General features: G+C 43.0%; 1 protein-coding gene across 1 annotated transcript in view; it reads right to left on the bottom strand.

The window, feature by feature from the left end:
- celsr2 (cadherin, EGF LAG seven-pass G-type receptor 2) overlaps positions 1 to 14,959 on the bottom strand; it is a gene marked incomplete at both ends in the record, with an annotated part of 62,895 nt that overhangs the window by 6,017 nt on the left and 41,919 nt on the right. Inside the window, 19 exons of the mRNA XM_083939866.1 lie at positions 824 to 998; positions 1,083 to 1,283; positions 1,382 to 1,505; positions 1,594 to 1,761; positions 2,124 to 2,442; positions 2,813 to 2,996; positions 3,202 to 3,411; positions 4,006 to 4,100; positions 4,265 to 4,366; positions 4,504 to 4,687; positions 5,436 to 5,556; positions 5,645 to 5,786; positions 6,010 to 6,166; positions 7,160 to 7,273; positions 7,365 to 7,544; positions 8,156 to 8,325; positions 10,591 to 10,716; positions 11,007 to 11,170; positions 11,597 to 11,754. Of these exons, the coding sequence (XP_083795992.1) occupies positions 824 to 998; positions 1,083 to 1,283; positions 1,382 to 1,505; positions 1,594 to 1,761; positions 2,124 to 2,442; positions 2,813 to 2,996; positions 3,202 to 3,411; positions 4,006 to 4,100; positions 4,265 to 4,366; positions 4,504 to 4,687; positions 5,436 to 5,556; positions 5,645 to 5,786; positions 6,010 to 6,166; positions 7,160 to 7,273; positions 7,365 to 7,544; positions 8,156 to 8,325; positions 10,591 to 10,716; positions 11,007 to 11,170; positions 11,597 to 11,754 (3,094 nt within the window). The remainder of the gene's footprint in view (positions 1 to 823; positions 999 to 1,082; positions 1,284 to 1,381; positions 1,506 to 1,593; positions 1,762 to 2,123; positions 2,443 to 2,812; positions 2,997 to 3,201; positions 3,412 to 4,005; positions 4,101 to 4,264; positions 4,367 to 4,503; positions 4,688 to 5,435; positions 5,557 to 5,644; positions 5,787 to 6,009; positions 6,167 to 7,159; positions 7,274 to 7,364; positions 7,545 to 8,155; positions 8,326 to 10,590; positions 10,717 to 11,006; positions 11,171 to 11,596; positions 11,755 to 14,959) is intronic.

Raw genomic sequence — 14,959 nt, 5'->3', positions numbered from 1 at the left:
ACAAACTATTCCCACAAGAGGCACAACAAAAGGGACGGAGAGAATTAAGTTATTACTTAAAAAAGCACCCATTCGTTGGAAATAATCTAAGGGAATAAACTTAAACATGAGTGAATGTTAGTGTTTATTATCATAAATTCACCTGTTTTTATTATTTACTCACCTTTAATTGTTTTTAAAAAGTTTTTTCTTTCTTTGTTGACTCCACTTTTTCTTATTTTTGTCTTTTTTGTGTGTAATTTCTGCTTCTGCATTTGTGAGTTGAGTTTTGCAAACTGCTTTGAACAAATAAAAGTAAATTACATTTTGTCTTTAAAAGATATATTCTGTTTTTGTTTTTATTTCTCTGTTTAAAACTGTATTTTGCACTCTTCTGTCTTGTGGTGCACAGTAGTTCTGTGGGAGTACCCTCAATTTTGTTGCTGTACCTTGTGCAATGACAAAAACAGCTATTCTATCTTATCTTATATTTTATCCTTTTAAATCTGTGTCATGGCAATGTGGGCATTGTTTTGATGCCGGTGTTTGATCTGTGTCTCTGGCAGAAGTTCCCTCAGGAACAGAGCATCGGAGATCTCCAACAAATGATGTGAAACGTGTCGTCTGATCACATCTCCATGACAGATTAAAATGGGTAAAGTATCTCTTAAGAGCAGATTTTTACAACTGGCTTGTGCTGAGAATCCAGTTGTAGGCTGCTGCTTTTAGAGATTTTCAGTAACATAAGAAAAGACACAGATTGGATTAGGAAACTTGGCCACGCTCCTCCCCTTTACAGTAGGTACATGTGTGTGCTCTTAAGTCATATAATGAGGGTTCAGACCTGTGATGAAGGCCGGCACTCCCCAGCCAATCAGGTAGTAGAATCTCATGGGTCCGTAGTTTATGTCTCGCACTTCGCTGATCATGCGGTAGACGTGCAGCCCCTCCAGGAAGAGCCAGGAGAAAGTGCAGAGGTAGAAGAAGTGCAGCAGGATGGCGATGACTGTGCAAACAAACTGCAGAGCGGAGCAGAGGGGAAGGTTAAAACATGAAGAGATGAAAGGAAACATTATAAATGAAGTCAGAACAGAGTTGATTACTGGGTTGTCGGCCTGGTTGATGCCAAGGATGAAGATGAGCTCGGAGAAGAAGAGAGCGACGCCTCCATTGTTGATTATACTCGTCTTGTTGCACTGCATGGCTCTCAGACAGAGGAGGAAGATGGTGGTGAGTAAGAGGAAGCCCATCGTCACTCCCACTGTGCTCCACGTCAGGATTTTGATCGGCAGAATCTCTCCGTTCTGAAGCAAACGCCACAATTAGGGGAGAACCTTTTCATTCAAGGAACAGAGTGACGATCTGTGGTTTCGGTGAAGTTGAAAGTGTCAGTGTCACTCACCTCTCTCCTGGAGATGTCCATGAGCACGGCGAAGCTGGTCATGTGATAACACTGGCAGCTGATGTGGGTGCTGTTTCTGAAAACCACCTCGCAGCCTTTCGCTGACCAGCCGCCGTTCCCGGCACTGACATGAAAGAGGACAATGTGGGTGAAACACAGCTTCATGTTTAACCATAGACTGTGCGTGAGCGTGTGTGTTGTGCTGTACTCACAGTATGGAGTGGTTCCAGAAGACACAGATGGGTTTGGAGCGCTCCTCGGTGGTGACCAGGCGGAACTGCACGGTGATCGGTTTGTCCAGTGCGTGCTGCAGCAGCTCGTCGTTGTCGTGCACTGTGATGCTGACCACAGGTGTGTTGATGACTGGACGCTTTGGCACCCTAGCGAAAATGAAAAACCATAGTTAAAGGCATGAATTCAGGGAACAACAGGATTAATTCTGTAGTGAAAAACATCACTGACATCAGGAGTACTCCTTAAAAACTATTTGTAAAACTATAAAGTTGAGATCAGCAAAGCAAATGTCTGATATGCTGCAACTTTCAGCTTGTCACGGCAATTTATTTTGGTTTAAAGGTATTGAAACTAAGCAATTCACCATGTACCATATATTCACCGATTTGCTTCATGACAGCGTCTCTCTCATCGTCTATTTCTGTATGATCAGTGTAAACTTCAAAACTTGAACATTTTATTTTCTGGTCACAGCACTTAACGTTGCAGCCTTGTTACTCTCACTTACCGCAGACTTCTCTTGTCAGGATCGTAGCTTTCTGGCAACAGCGAGGCCAGGCTGTGGAAGATGATCACGCTGGCGACGGCATCCTGCTGGCTGTCCTCGGGGTGGCGTCTCTTCCTGTTGGCTGAGCGGTTCCTCAGTGAGGACTCTGGGAAGACATCCAGGTGTCTGTGGCCCTTGGTGTCCACAGGCGGTTGGAACACCGAATCGGGCAGCGTGACGGCCGTCTCCAGGTCCACAGGACGGGGGCCCCTCAGGGACTGGTACCGCGGGAGTTTGGCCCCGGCGAAATTCATCTTTTTCAGGCGATCCACAGAGATGACTGTGGAGAAAACACACAGGCAGAGAGCGCTGCTGTTGAACACGGACGCCTCTTTTATCCAGAGAATTGGACCCAAAAATTGTATTTATTGAGGCCAAAAAAATTTCAGATTCAGCCTTAAACTAGAGACCATCGATGGGATCACACGATGACATTTCTGATTGCATGACTAACAATTAGCAAGAGGTTTTCTGTAAAGTTTGATACATTTTTTTATTTTTAAAAAGAAGAAAACATAATAGGATACTTTTTACTGTGAAAATGTCACATTTCTGTTCATGCATGTTGGATTTTATTTGTACTTTAATCGGTTTGTCTTATTTTATTTGTCTTATGAGCCCAGATAAGTTCTGCTTCCTGTTCCGCTCACCTATGTGTGGTGTGACGATGGTAAAGGGGCTGAGGTAGGTCTTCCTCATGTTCTGTGCCAGCGTGTTTGCGTATTCCTCGTAGTGTCGCAGCAGCGCCGCAGTGCCGCCCTCAGAGTGCTGGATCAACTCCCAGTGAGTCCGTGTGTCTGGAGACAGGATGGCGCTGCCCACGCGGACCAGATTCTGTCAGAAAAACAGCGAGAGTTCAGCGTGACAGGATGCTGCAGCAGAGAGTGAAATGAAGTGTGATGTATTCCCTGCAGTTACAACATGAAACGCTCTGAAGTCTGGCTTCCTGTTTATACACCATTCTTGCTGCAGAAACTGCAACAAACTCGTTTTTATTTCGTTTGATGCTGTGAAACATGTACAGTTTCGGGCTGTTCACCTCAGTGAAGTGGACGTCCTGTGTGGCTGTGAGGTTGAAGCCCTGCTGGTTGCTCTCGTGCTGCAGCAGACTCTGTGTGAGTCGATAAGCTACTTTCACGTCGCTGCCATAGTACTTCTCTGTGTGCAAGGTGGCGTTGGCCAACATGGCTGCCGTCTGCTGCACGTGTCCAGAGTCCAGGAGCGAGGCGTTACGCGAAAACTTTTCAGACTGGAGGAAGGAAAGGAAAACACAACCACTTAGTAACTTGGAGATGCTATTGCTTTAATTAGTAAAACGAACTTTGGACCATAATAAATAAAAAAAATAGAGCCCTCATATGCTCTACATTGTTCCCTGTTTATTTTATTTATGTATTTGTTTATTTTTCTTTGTATTTTTCTTACTTTATATATCAGAATAAATATATTTTTTTCAGTTTTATTGTTTTTTTTTTGGCTTACCCGTCTTACCCGATTGCCATCCAGGTGAGGAAAGGGAGGAGGGGCAAATAAGAGCCCTTTATCAGGCAGTTGATGGATGTCATAATATACGCGGTTAAACAAGAATACCATGTTGTATTTCGACTATGTTAAAATGATCCATGTTCAGTATTAGAGATGTATACAGAGTAGTGTAGATGCTGATAATTTATTCTCAATCGAATCCTTCAGTATTTGAAACACAAATTTGATTAAAAACAAACAGAAATGAACAGCGCTCTTTTTAAAATCATCTTCTGCCTTCACACCCTCACGAAGGAAGATGTTATTGTGGGAATTGCAGGGTTAATTTAAAAAACTGACAGAGAGAAGAGCTACACACCAGGGCTTTCAGCTTGCTGAAGGTAACAGAGGTGCAGTTGAAGAGATTGGGAGGCAGCCAGCCCTTGTGCTCGTCACAGTGGCGGATCGCTGTGCCTGAGAAGGAGAGAGAGACAGAGAGAGAGAAAGAGAGAGAGAGAGAGGGAGAGAGAGGAAGGTGAGGAATACACTGACTGCAGCTGAGCGAGGGCTTCAGGCAAGTTTCATATACTGCCATTATTATATGGTAATTTGATGAGCTGCCTGAGAAACCATCATACCGAGCGTTCCCTTGGGACAGTGGACTGCTGCAGGGAGACCAAACTTCGTCCTGGGCCACCAGATCCCAGCCTCGATGGCCTGAGGGCAGCTGTCATAGATTACTGCGAGAGATGGAGCAGGAAGGAGAGGAGAGACGTGATGAAATCATTCGATATATTTGTAGCTACAATGAAACAGGGATTATAAATTAAATGTATATCATTATGGATTAAATTAAAGTCATCTGCTGTATTCTGACCTTCACAGCCGTTAGGAGAAACCTCAGCGAAGGGGTTGTCACAGCGGTCGCACTGGCGTCCGATGACACCGGGTTTACACTGACACTGGCCGCTCTCTCGGTCACACGCTCTGGAGAAAGAGCCGACCGGGTAGCAGTCGCACAGCAGGCAGGTGTCGCTGCCCTCAGGACGGTAGTGGTTGTCCTGGAAACGAGAGAGGAAGTTGCTGATTGACTATTTTTTAAAAAGCGATTTCTCAACAGCAGCCTCCTTCCTTTATATTCATACTACGACAGGCTACGGGCTGCGGCTGCTTGTTCAATAACATCAGGACGAGTGTCTCAATTATGTCCCACATTTTCCTCGTCACACTTGAACAGTGGACATTAATAACATGAAGTCAGTTTTCCACTTTAATATGTTTATGTCCTTCAGTCCTACGTACAAGAGTCCATACGACCATTTTGATAGGAAAGGTGATCGCTGTATCTGATGTATCATCGTTTACAGACCAGCTTAGTTACGTTACAGACATTTTATAGCAAAGTCTGTTGTGATGCCGACGCTTTTAGAAACTGTAGTTAAACTGATCTAAATAAACTTTTTTATAAATATTTACATAATGGGGATAATTCACTTATAACCTGGAAACCTGGGAGAATAAATTCGTTGAGAACTGGACAAAATTGATAATTTACATTTCATCCTTGAGACCAGACTTAAATAGGTAACATGAACATACTTTATGCATGTTATTTTAGCAATTGATCTATCTATGATCCCCTCCCCTTGTTTCCTTCACCACCGTCATGTTTAAAAGGTCTTTATCTTCATTTTATTTAGTTTTTTTCCCTGTCTTTAATGTATTTAAGGCTCTGTAATGTATGTTATTAGTGTGTTGTATGGAGCCGCTTTACCCTACACACCCCAACGCTCATCAGCACACTCTCACCTTGCACCGACACTCTCCGCTCGTCTTGTTGCAGTCAGAATCAAAGCCCTTGTCTATCTGACAGTTACAGGGTCCGCATGTCTTGTGACCCCACCAGCCTCTGGGACACGGCAAGTCGGTCCTGTAGATGTAACACATTAATACATTTACCATGCAGAGTGATAACACATACAACACACACAGTTTAATGTAAATGTGTAAAACTGTACTTTTTCTCGCAGTAATGGCCGAAGTAGTTGTTGGGACAGTCACAGGTGTAACCACGAGAGGAGCTCGGCTTCCTGATGCACGCCGAATCGTGCTCACAGGGGTTTAACGAGCATACATCAGTGCAGTTGATGCCATAGTAGCCTGTAAAACAAAGGAAAATAAGTTGTTGTACACTCAACATACTGTATATTTGCCAGTAAACTGTGGTAAAAAGGGGAAAGGATTACGTTTAAAAGGATAACTGGGACACGTTACTTGGTGTTGCTTTATCATATGTTTAATAGAACACCAGGCATTTCAACTAGCCCTGGGATACGTTACGATCATGGGTTTTTCGATTTTCGGAGCGTGTGAGCAGACTGACCAGAGAGGCAGGTGCAGGAGAAGCTGTCCCAGTCGTCGCTGCAGTAGCTGCTGACAGGGCAGGGGCTGGAGCTGCAGGGGTCGGGCACGCTGCAGCCCGGCTCCACGTTCACCTTCCTCGCCTGAGACAGACTCAGAGCCCCGCCCACACGCAGACCCTGCAGGCAGGAAAACAAACAAACAAACACATCAATGTATCAATGGCAACACAGCACGGTTATACTATGGCGAGCACAAAAACGTATCTTATATCTAAATTATCTTGTGCTGCAAATTGCAGTTTGGTGAAACAGTGTGCTGGTAACACAAAGAAAACACTGAGGTGCCCGTCTGTGTACATTTTGAGGGATGTAGTATGAGTAGATGTCTACCTGCACTCCATCATTAGCTCAAGAAGTTAAAACCTTTTTCAAAAACTGCTGAGCGAGCATGATGTTCATTTCAAAGGGCAAGTAACAAAGGGTTAAAAGTAGCTAAAAACCTGGTAAAAAAGTGGTTTAAATGCCATATTTCAACACATAGTTTGTTTACCTTAAGATATAGCCATTGAAATGCCGTTAAAACAACATTTATATGTAATCTAAACATCTACAAATGATTCATTCAATGCAATTTGAGCATATCTAGATGCTTTTTTTTTTAATCTACAAAGCGCCAAGACCAATTCTTTCTAGATGAGCTGCTCTCTGAAATTCACAAATGCTGGCTCCCTATCAGGTGTCTTAAACTGATCCAGTAAAGGGCCGCCGTGGCTGCAGGTTTTCATTCCAACCAAGCAAGAACAAACTTGCAGCCACAGCGGCCCTTTACTGGATCAGTTTGAGACACCTATAGCTGCTTGCATCCCCTTCAAGACACTAGCACTGGTGGAACGAGCTCCCCATCAACATTCAGACAGCAGAAAGTCTAAACATCTTTCGCCGCAGGCTAAAAACACATCTCTTTCAACTGCACCTTGGCTAAGAAGATGAATTATTTGAAAAAAAAACAACTTATGTGTAGCACTCTATAGATCAGCTTATTTGATGCTCACGCACTTACTTTTGAACCCTAATTGTTGAATGCACTTATGGGAAGTCGCTTTGGACAAAAGCATCAGCTAAATTAAATGTAATGTAATGTAATGAATGGGGTCCACAGAAGGGACGTACCTGTATACAGCCACGGAAACCATGCAGAATTTTCCCATCAGGCCTTGCCACCCCACCAACGCTCACAATCTTCAGCTTGGAGTCTCGCAGCTTTCCGTCTACCTCCATACTAGCCTGAAGGGGCACATGACGCAGACTTTATGGCTGCGTAACTACAAGAATTGAATTCATGGTGATTCACAGCAACAAGGACACAAGAACTCACCAGGTAGAGCCCCTGATCTAAAGACAGCACAGCTTTGTGGTGGCTTTCTGCTCCCCCCAAACTGCTAATATCCAGCTGCAAATGATGCCAGTCTCCATCGTTCACCAGCACCTCCTCCACGCGGGAGAGAGTGGAGTCTTCCCCTCTGTGCAGCCCCATCAACACGCTCCCGCCGCGCAGCTACAAAGGCAGAGAGAGAGAGAGAGCAGGGGAAAGGGAGGAAACAGCAGGAGGGAGATTGAAACCGATGTTCAATAACAGAGAAAAAAAGACCACAGAGAGTCAGCGCTGCATCACATGATGAACAGAAACTGTGTCTGCAAAGTTCAAAGCTTGAATTGTTGCAAATCACCATCACATCAAGAGCGCAGGGCTGAAAATGGATTATCAGACAGTTATGTGACATCAGAGAGTTGTCAGCCTTGACAAGCCTGAAAAATAGCCAAACAGATCCTACAAAGAGCGTAAATTTTGGTTTTGTCTCAACGTCCTGTAATATTCAGAGACGTGCTGCAGCTCAGACAGCCAACAGGTGGAGCCTCAAGCCTCTAAATGCTTTAAAACTTCAGGTGAGGACTGCCCTGTCCCTCTCACTTATGAACCTGTTGCAGAGTTCAGGATATTGCTGATCAGATTAAGTGACTATTAAGAATCAAGATATCTCAAAATGTCTCTTTTTCTTCAAACTAAAGTTTCTCCTTGAGGATATACTGGGATGACGTATGTACAGAGTCCAGAATGTATCCCCGAGGTGTGCAGTGAGAAGAGGTGTAACTGTATGTTGCTCTCACCTGCAGTGTGAGGTTGTGCTGCTGGCCGGAGGAGATGTGCAGCAGCGTAGCGCTGCTCTGACGCGTGCGGAACATGAGCTCTATGTGCCAGGGGACGGAGCCCGCCGCCGCCGCCATGTTGTTCCACTGCAACAGACTGTTACCCAGGAAACGCTGCGGGCTGGCCATAACTAGAGAAAAATTTGTAAAAAAACCCAACAAAAAACAGATAAAATGTAAGGAGTGGGTAAGAAGTTGGAAGATAAATGAGTAGGCGACATGAGACAGCAAGACGTTACTGTCAAGCAGCAAGTCCAGTGTGTTCTCTGATCACGTCCAAGTTATCAACGCCAAAAACTCTGTTTATCAGATGAAAAGAAACTTCAGTATCTGACAGTTCTTTGTGGCTGTCTGAAATCAAATCAGGTGTTCCCAGAGATCTTATATCGTTGAGGTTAACATTTTAAAATAACAGCTTCCATACCATGCTCATGTTCAAAATCATACTTTTCATACTGTTTACGTGCTTTGACATACGATCGTCTGAAACACTCCATTTAATCGCCTGTCTATTTAAGACCTCCTCCTGAAAAAAGCCTGGCCTGCTCTGATTGGTCAGTGCTGTCACCGTCGTTGCAGCCGGGGAATGACTGTGATGGAAATTTCTACCCTTCTACATTGTATAGTTGTGACATCACAGAAGTCCTGCCGGCTCGTTTAAAGATGCAGTTTCTAAATACAGGCTGTGTGCATTTCTCTGTGGATTGAGCATTTGATACTTTCAAAGTATTTATACAGCACCTCGACCTGCCTTATAATAAAAAAAGACACGGAGATGTCACTTTTTACAACATGGGACCTTTAAGACGTGGCGGTACCGGCAGGATTTATGACACGACAACTAGTCTGGAGGCCAAGCATGGTTCAGTGTGAAAACCTAGTAGATGTTATTTTAAGACTTTTTATCTTGGGAATTGAACTGTTCTGTTATTATCATTCAAAGAAGAAGAATATTTATATGTCTAAAATGTGTCTGGAGGGGATTTTTAATAACCCCGATGACTACTCTGCATCTTTTAGTGTAGCAATGAAATATTAATAATAATAATTTAAAATGCAGTTTTATCTGTGCAGTTCATGAATCAGGGGGAAGTCATGATGTTTGTGCACTCATGCGTCGACTCTGAGAAGCTTTCCGGCTCTTTTGAATGTGAAAACAAAGTGACAGGAAAGGACACTCCACCCTTTCATTTTGCTGTCTCCGTTCAAAGCGAAGAAAAGCACCTGATCGAAATGATCGATTAGTGATGGCAAATAAACCCGATGTGCTGCAGCTGTCATGGTTGACTGGTAAGAGGGGTGAGAAGCAGCGAGGAGAGAAACTGCAGTGAAATTCAATCAAATATGTTTCCCATTTACACAAGACAAAAACAAAAAGATGGGAATGAATCCGTTCACTTTGCCTGATTAATTGGACTTTGTACATTAATGCTTGTGTTTAACCACAACTCGTTATTTGTGTAAGAGTTCAAACCCCTGAAATATTACATTTACTATCAAATAAGACAAAAGAAAAGCAGAAAAATCTTCACATTTGAGAAACTGGATCCAAGTTTCTGTCCACTAATCAATTACTATTTCAGCTCTACATCATTCCCACACACATAGATCTGCATTTTAAAAAGGCATCTCTCCTGGTGTTCAGGACTGTTGATTATAATGTATTCAAGTCATCAGAGCTCATTAAATCATGTGATCACACTGTATTATGTCCAAGCCCCCAACCATAGCGTCTTATACGACAGTGCCAAAAATGTCTTCTTTTTATTTTCGATTTTCAATAATGACGGTTTTAAATTGTTTATTTGCTCTTTAATGTTTTATGTTAAGCTCTCTGAATTGCATTAATGTTGAAATGTGCTTTATAAATACACTTTCTTGATCTATATGAAACAAGTGCTCACTGAAATATTCATTTTTTACTCATTCTACTTCAAGCTAAAAACTAGTCGAGTGTTGTTTTGTCGTTTACAAGGCTCACTCCTCTTCTTCCATCCCTTCTCAAATTGCTGTAAACCATAAATCAGCACGGATAACAGCTGCAGCCTAGCAGGTGGAACAAAAACAGACACCGGAGAACACCGGGACAGAAACATAAGTGACGTAGCGCACGCCTTCAAAAGACAAACAGCAATTAGTCTTCACGGTTCAACATCATGTACGCCGGAGAAAATTCAACGTCTGACTGTACACTTCTGAAATCAAAATTAGGTTCCCAAAAAGCTGTGATCACAAACAAAGATAATTGCACCAGCTATGCTTTAAATGTAAATGATTGTTTACACTCTTACACATTTTTTGACCTCATGGACGACCGCTTCATACTCGATGACAAGTTGAGTTTCGGGTCAGAACTGCAGATAAATGATCATCTGCACTTTCTCTATTTGACTCACCTCTTTCACAGCTTTGTCCTCCAAAGCCGAGCGGGCAATCACAACTGAAGGAGCCCCACAGGTTCACACAGGTTCCTCCGTTGAGACACGGGTTGTTGTTGCAGAAGTGTCTTTTGGCGGAGCATCCTAAGAGGGCGAGAGAAAACAAGAGGTTGATTTACCTGTTTGATCTTTCCCACCTCATTATTTAATCAGAGCAGCAAAGAGTCAGAGGGTTATTAACTATTCATAGCAGGTACAGTGATCATTTCCCACTGACTCTTCTGCCCAGCTGTGCTCATTATAGTCATTGTTATTTTCTTTCCACTGCCAGTCTCTCTCACTTGGTTGGACCAACAAAACCATTTGTTGCCTGCAAAACAGTCACGTGTTTAAGAGACTAAGCTCTGGATTCCAAGCAGCAGGTGAAAACATACCTGGCAGAGTGCCGTTGTTAGCGATGAAGCTGGCCATGTCTACGTGCTGGTTGTCGATACGCAGGTTCTTCATGCAGCCCACGAACTGCCGGTTGTGAACAGGAAAGTCCTCGGGGAGTTTGGGGACCCCTCCGAGGAGCAGGGGGCCGGTCAGGTCCAGAGATCTGAAAAAAATAATCCGTGAACATTTATGCACCCAGAGGTTTTTGCTCTGCTTTACATCATAACACTAATGGGGATGAATGCATCAAAAATTAATCACAGAAATAGTTTTGCAGTGTTATCCCCCCGCCGCCCCCCTGAATTAAAACTAAAAAAAGGATAAACATCCAAATAAAGGGAAAAAGCAAAGCTTAGCTAACACCCTGGAGATGTGGAGCTTCATTTCAAAACAAGTTTACTCTTTCTCTCTCTTAATGAGCCAACTGTAAAGGAATTAATCAGTTAAATTACTGATGTCAATACGAGGGAAGACGTGAGGCAAAGAACAAAAGGTGATTTATGAAATTTCTCTTTCAAAAATTAGTCTTTTCTTCCACATCGTCATGAAAGGACTGATCATACTGCTGACGTTTTTCCTGTGTACTCACTTTTTGGATCCTGACTGGCTGCCCTGAGCAGAGCAAGTGTAGTTTCCGATCATGTGACCGAACCGGAGGGCCACGGAGACGTCGCAGTTGTCCACGGTCACTACAACGACCTTCTGGTCCGAGGGGCCCTGCGGCAGGCCGGCCTGGTTTACGATCGGCTGTGGAGCGAGAGACAAACTCATGAATATGAAGATAAATTATGGAGCACCTGCCTCATGTTTCTGTTGAGGCTTCAGTCAAAACAATGAGGATCCAGAGCGCATAACGCCTTGTTACACACACTGAAGTCTTTGTGTACATTTGAGCATCTACAGAACTTTCTATTGTTGGTTTCGTTTTTTCTTTCATTCTTATTTAACAAAGCAATGTATGTTTTTTGAGAGAACTTAACACTTAACTGTTGTTTTTTTCATAATTACAACCTGGACGTTCACTTGAATGCTATTTACGAGTTTACAATTGGTAATGAAATAAACACAGCATGAGCCATGTTAAGAAACACCAAAAATACAATTTATGAATGAATTTCATCAAAAACAACAACTATTCTTTTTCTTAGAATTCAAATGTTCCTCAGAATTAAAAAGAAAGATGTTTCTTTGAAATCACAGGTTCATTTTAAGACATTTTCATCAGCATGTAACAGCATGGAAACTATAACAAATAGCTTGGTTTAGATGAACAAAATAGAAAAGTTATTATCACCCGGTTCTGTAGTTTCATATTCATTTGAGAATTCACATTTGTCAGCATAAAAACCGTGAAACAGTGAAAAAAGAAAGGAAGAAAAACTGCTTTGCTGCTATTTTTAAGGCGCTGAAGTATTTTGGTCACCCAGCATTTATAAATAGGATGCAGAAATAGGTTGTTGTGAAAGTATCTTGTTATTCTGCAGCATTTGCCACAGTATTAATCCAGAGAACAGCGCAGAAACGTCTGGGGAATCTGCGTTGCTGAGCTGGACGTAGCTTTATGAGCCAGATTAAAAACCGGAGCTTTGAAAACTGGAAACAACAACCAAATAAATGATCTTATTGCATCACACTGGGTTTGAACCCTGCCCAGCTTTACCTCGCTGTTGAGTATTTTCAATAATTCATATCATAACAGCTAGAGCTAAAAGAGCAGACACTCACACACACACACACGCACACACACACACACACACACACACACACACACACACACACACACACACGCACACACACACACACACACACACACACACACACACACACACACACACACACACACACACACACACACACACACACACACACACACACACACACACACACCACACACACACACACACGCAAGCTTGCTCTCTGCAGGACATCATCCCCGTCCACAAAGGATCTTCTTCATTGTCTGAGAAATCTATGGGGGTGCAACAAAAGGAGGAGGGGTCTGCAGGGGGAGAGAATGATGATCCCGTCAATAAAAGGTCATGACCTCTTTTTTTAAAACTGCCAGTTCCTCTGAGGTCATGTAGAGCTCGTGTTAACCCTAAGTGTGGGTTCAAGCTGGTGTCGCGAGCTGAGAGCTGAGCAGTGACCACTCCCCTGCAGGCGAGGACGGGCTGCTGAGCTGTCAGCTGGCCAGACGGGATTTTGTAGGAATTAGCTTGTCTCATGAGCAGAGATGATATGAAGAGAGAGCTCACTGCTGATGCCTTGAAAACACACATGACATGTCTGTGTTTATTGTCTGGCTGATTAGTTCTACACGAGGTTAAACTAAAATAGATCTCCGCCACTGTCTGCAGGAGCATCAGGAAAGATAATTTCCCCGATAGCTTGTCTCTGCTGTCTGATCCCTTAATTAAAAAACCCATTAAAAACAACACCCAGCTAGACATTTATATACCGTTAGCTGGTGCAACATCTTTAGCAGCTCTATCAGAGGAAATGTATTAAGACAAGACAAACTTCGCTGAGCAATACAGTAATGACAAATATAATTTTAGCCCAAAGCACTGCTGCAAGTAAATTTATCTCATTTGATTTTCTCATTGAGTAGATTTGATTATATCTCTGTGAGCCTCTAATAATATGACTCTGTAACCGAGAGGCTGCTGTCGGTTACATTCCTGCACTCACTTTGTGTCTTGTGATCCCAGTGTGATGAGTGTTAGTGATGTGAATGAGAGGAGACCAATAACAGCCCGAAAACCTTCTGGCTTTATGTTATCAAAAAACCTAACCTGACTCACTTTATCATTCTTGGTGAAACAGAAATGAAGCTCATTATTGTGCCGTGGTTGTTCCCTGGGGATCATGAATGTCTGGACAAAATTTCAAGCTAATCCATCTAATATTTAACTATATATATATATATATATATATATATATATAAACCCTGAAACCATTAAAACAAAAATATATGGGGTTGTGATTCATGGCTCACCATAAATTGGTTCTGAACATGCAGCTTGCACTTGAAACAGAGAGGCAACGTACAACACCTCAAGTGAAAATACGTGATGAGAGATCTATCAAGATGCTCATGGATTCATTATTATCATTATATTCAGCCATGAACATTATGTTATCCTGCTCTCCTCTCAGTCTCCAGTGACTGAACCATGAACTCAAGTAGAACGACGAAACTCTCAATCAGGGGTTTGTAAACTATTTCCAAGATTAACCGACTCACTTGAAAGCTATTGAGTCGCCTAAGAAGATTAGTTTTTCCATTGGCAGTCCAGAGCTGTGCAAAAATATCAGAAACATTTAACAAGTTTTCCTTCAAGTGGAACAGGCCCTGTTGTCGAGCAGAGTTCCCACAGGAAGTTCCAACTCTTGTTTCCCTGACTGTGAGATTCACCGTTTGTCACTGAAATGTTAAGTAGACGGAAACAGACACTGACTGAAGGTGGCTTTTACTTTTCAGTTGATGTTCTTTGAGGCGAATTTGTTACAAATTTGTTGATGATGAAACAAGCAAACATGCGGTGTGAATTGCCAAAGGTGAATTCATCCGACATGCTCTTTTCCACGGTTTTCCCTTCGCTGTGAAAGCTCTGGAACAGGCAGCGCTCCAGATTGGACGCTCCTTTCACTGACCTCTGCTGTCATCAGTCACGGCTGTTGACTCTCCAATAATGACTGTCTGTCAGGACGTCTCTCTGCAGCACAAAACCCCGTCCTGTCAGCCCTGATTGGAGCGCACATATTTGCTCAAGACCACATTAAACACTGCTCTCACTCGCCGCTACAGGGGATTATGGGAATATGAGTTCCCTGTCACAGAGGGTGACAAGGGTTGAGCTGAAGGAGCATGGCGGCAAGCAACACAAATATGGGCTCTAAGATTGACTAGAAAAACCATAGCAACAAGAGGGGTCGGCCCTGAAGCGCG

The sequence above is a fragment of the Echiichthys vipera genome (assembly GCF_963691815.1).
Source record: "Echiichthys vipera genome assembly, chromosome: X".
Classification (NCBI taxonomy): Eukaryota; Metazoa; Chordata; class Actinopteri; order Perciformes; family Trachinidae; genus Echiichthys; species Echiichthys vipera.
The sequence above is the reverse complement of the archived record's forward strand: the minus strand, read 5'-3'. Positions and strand labels throughout refer to the sequence as shown.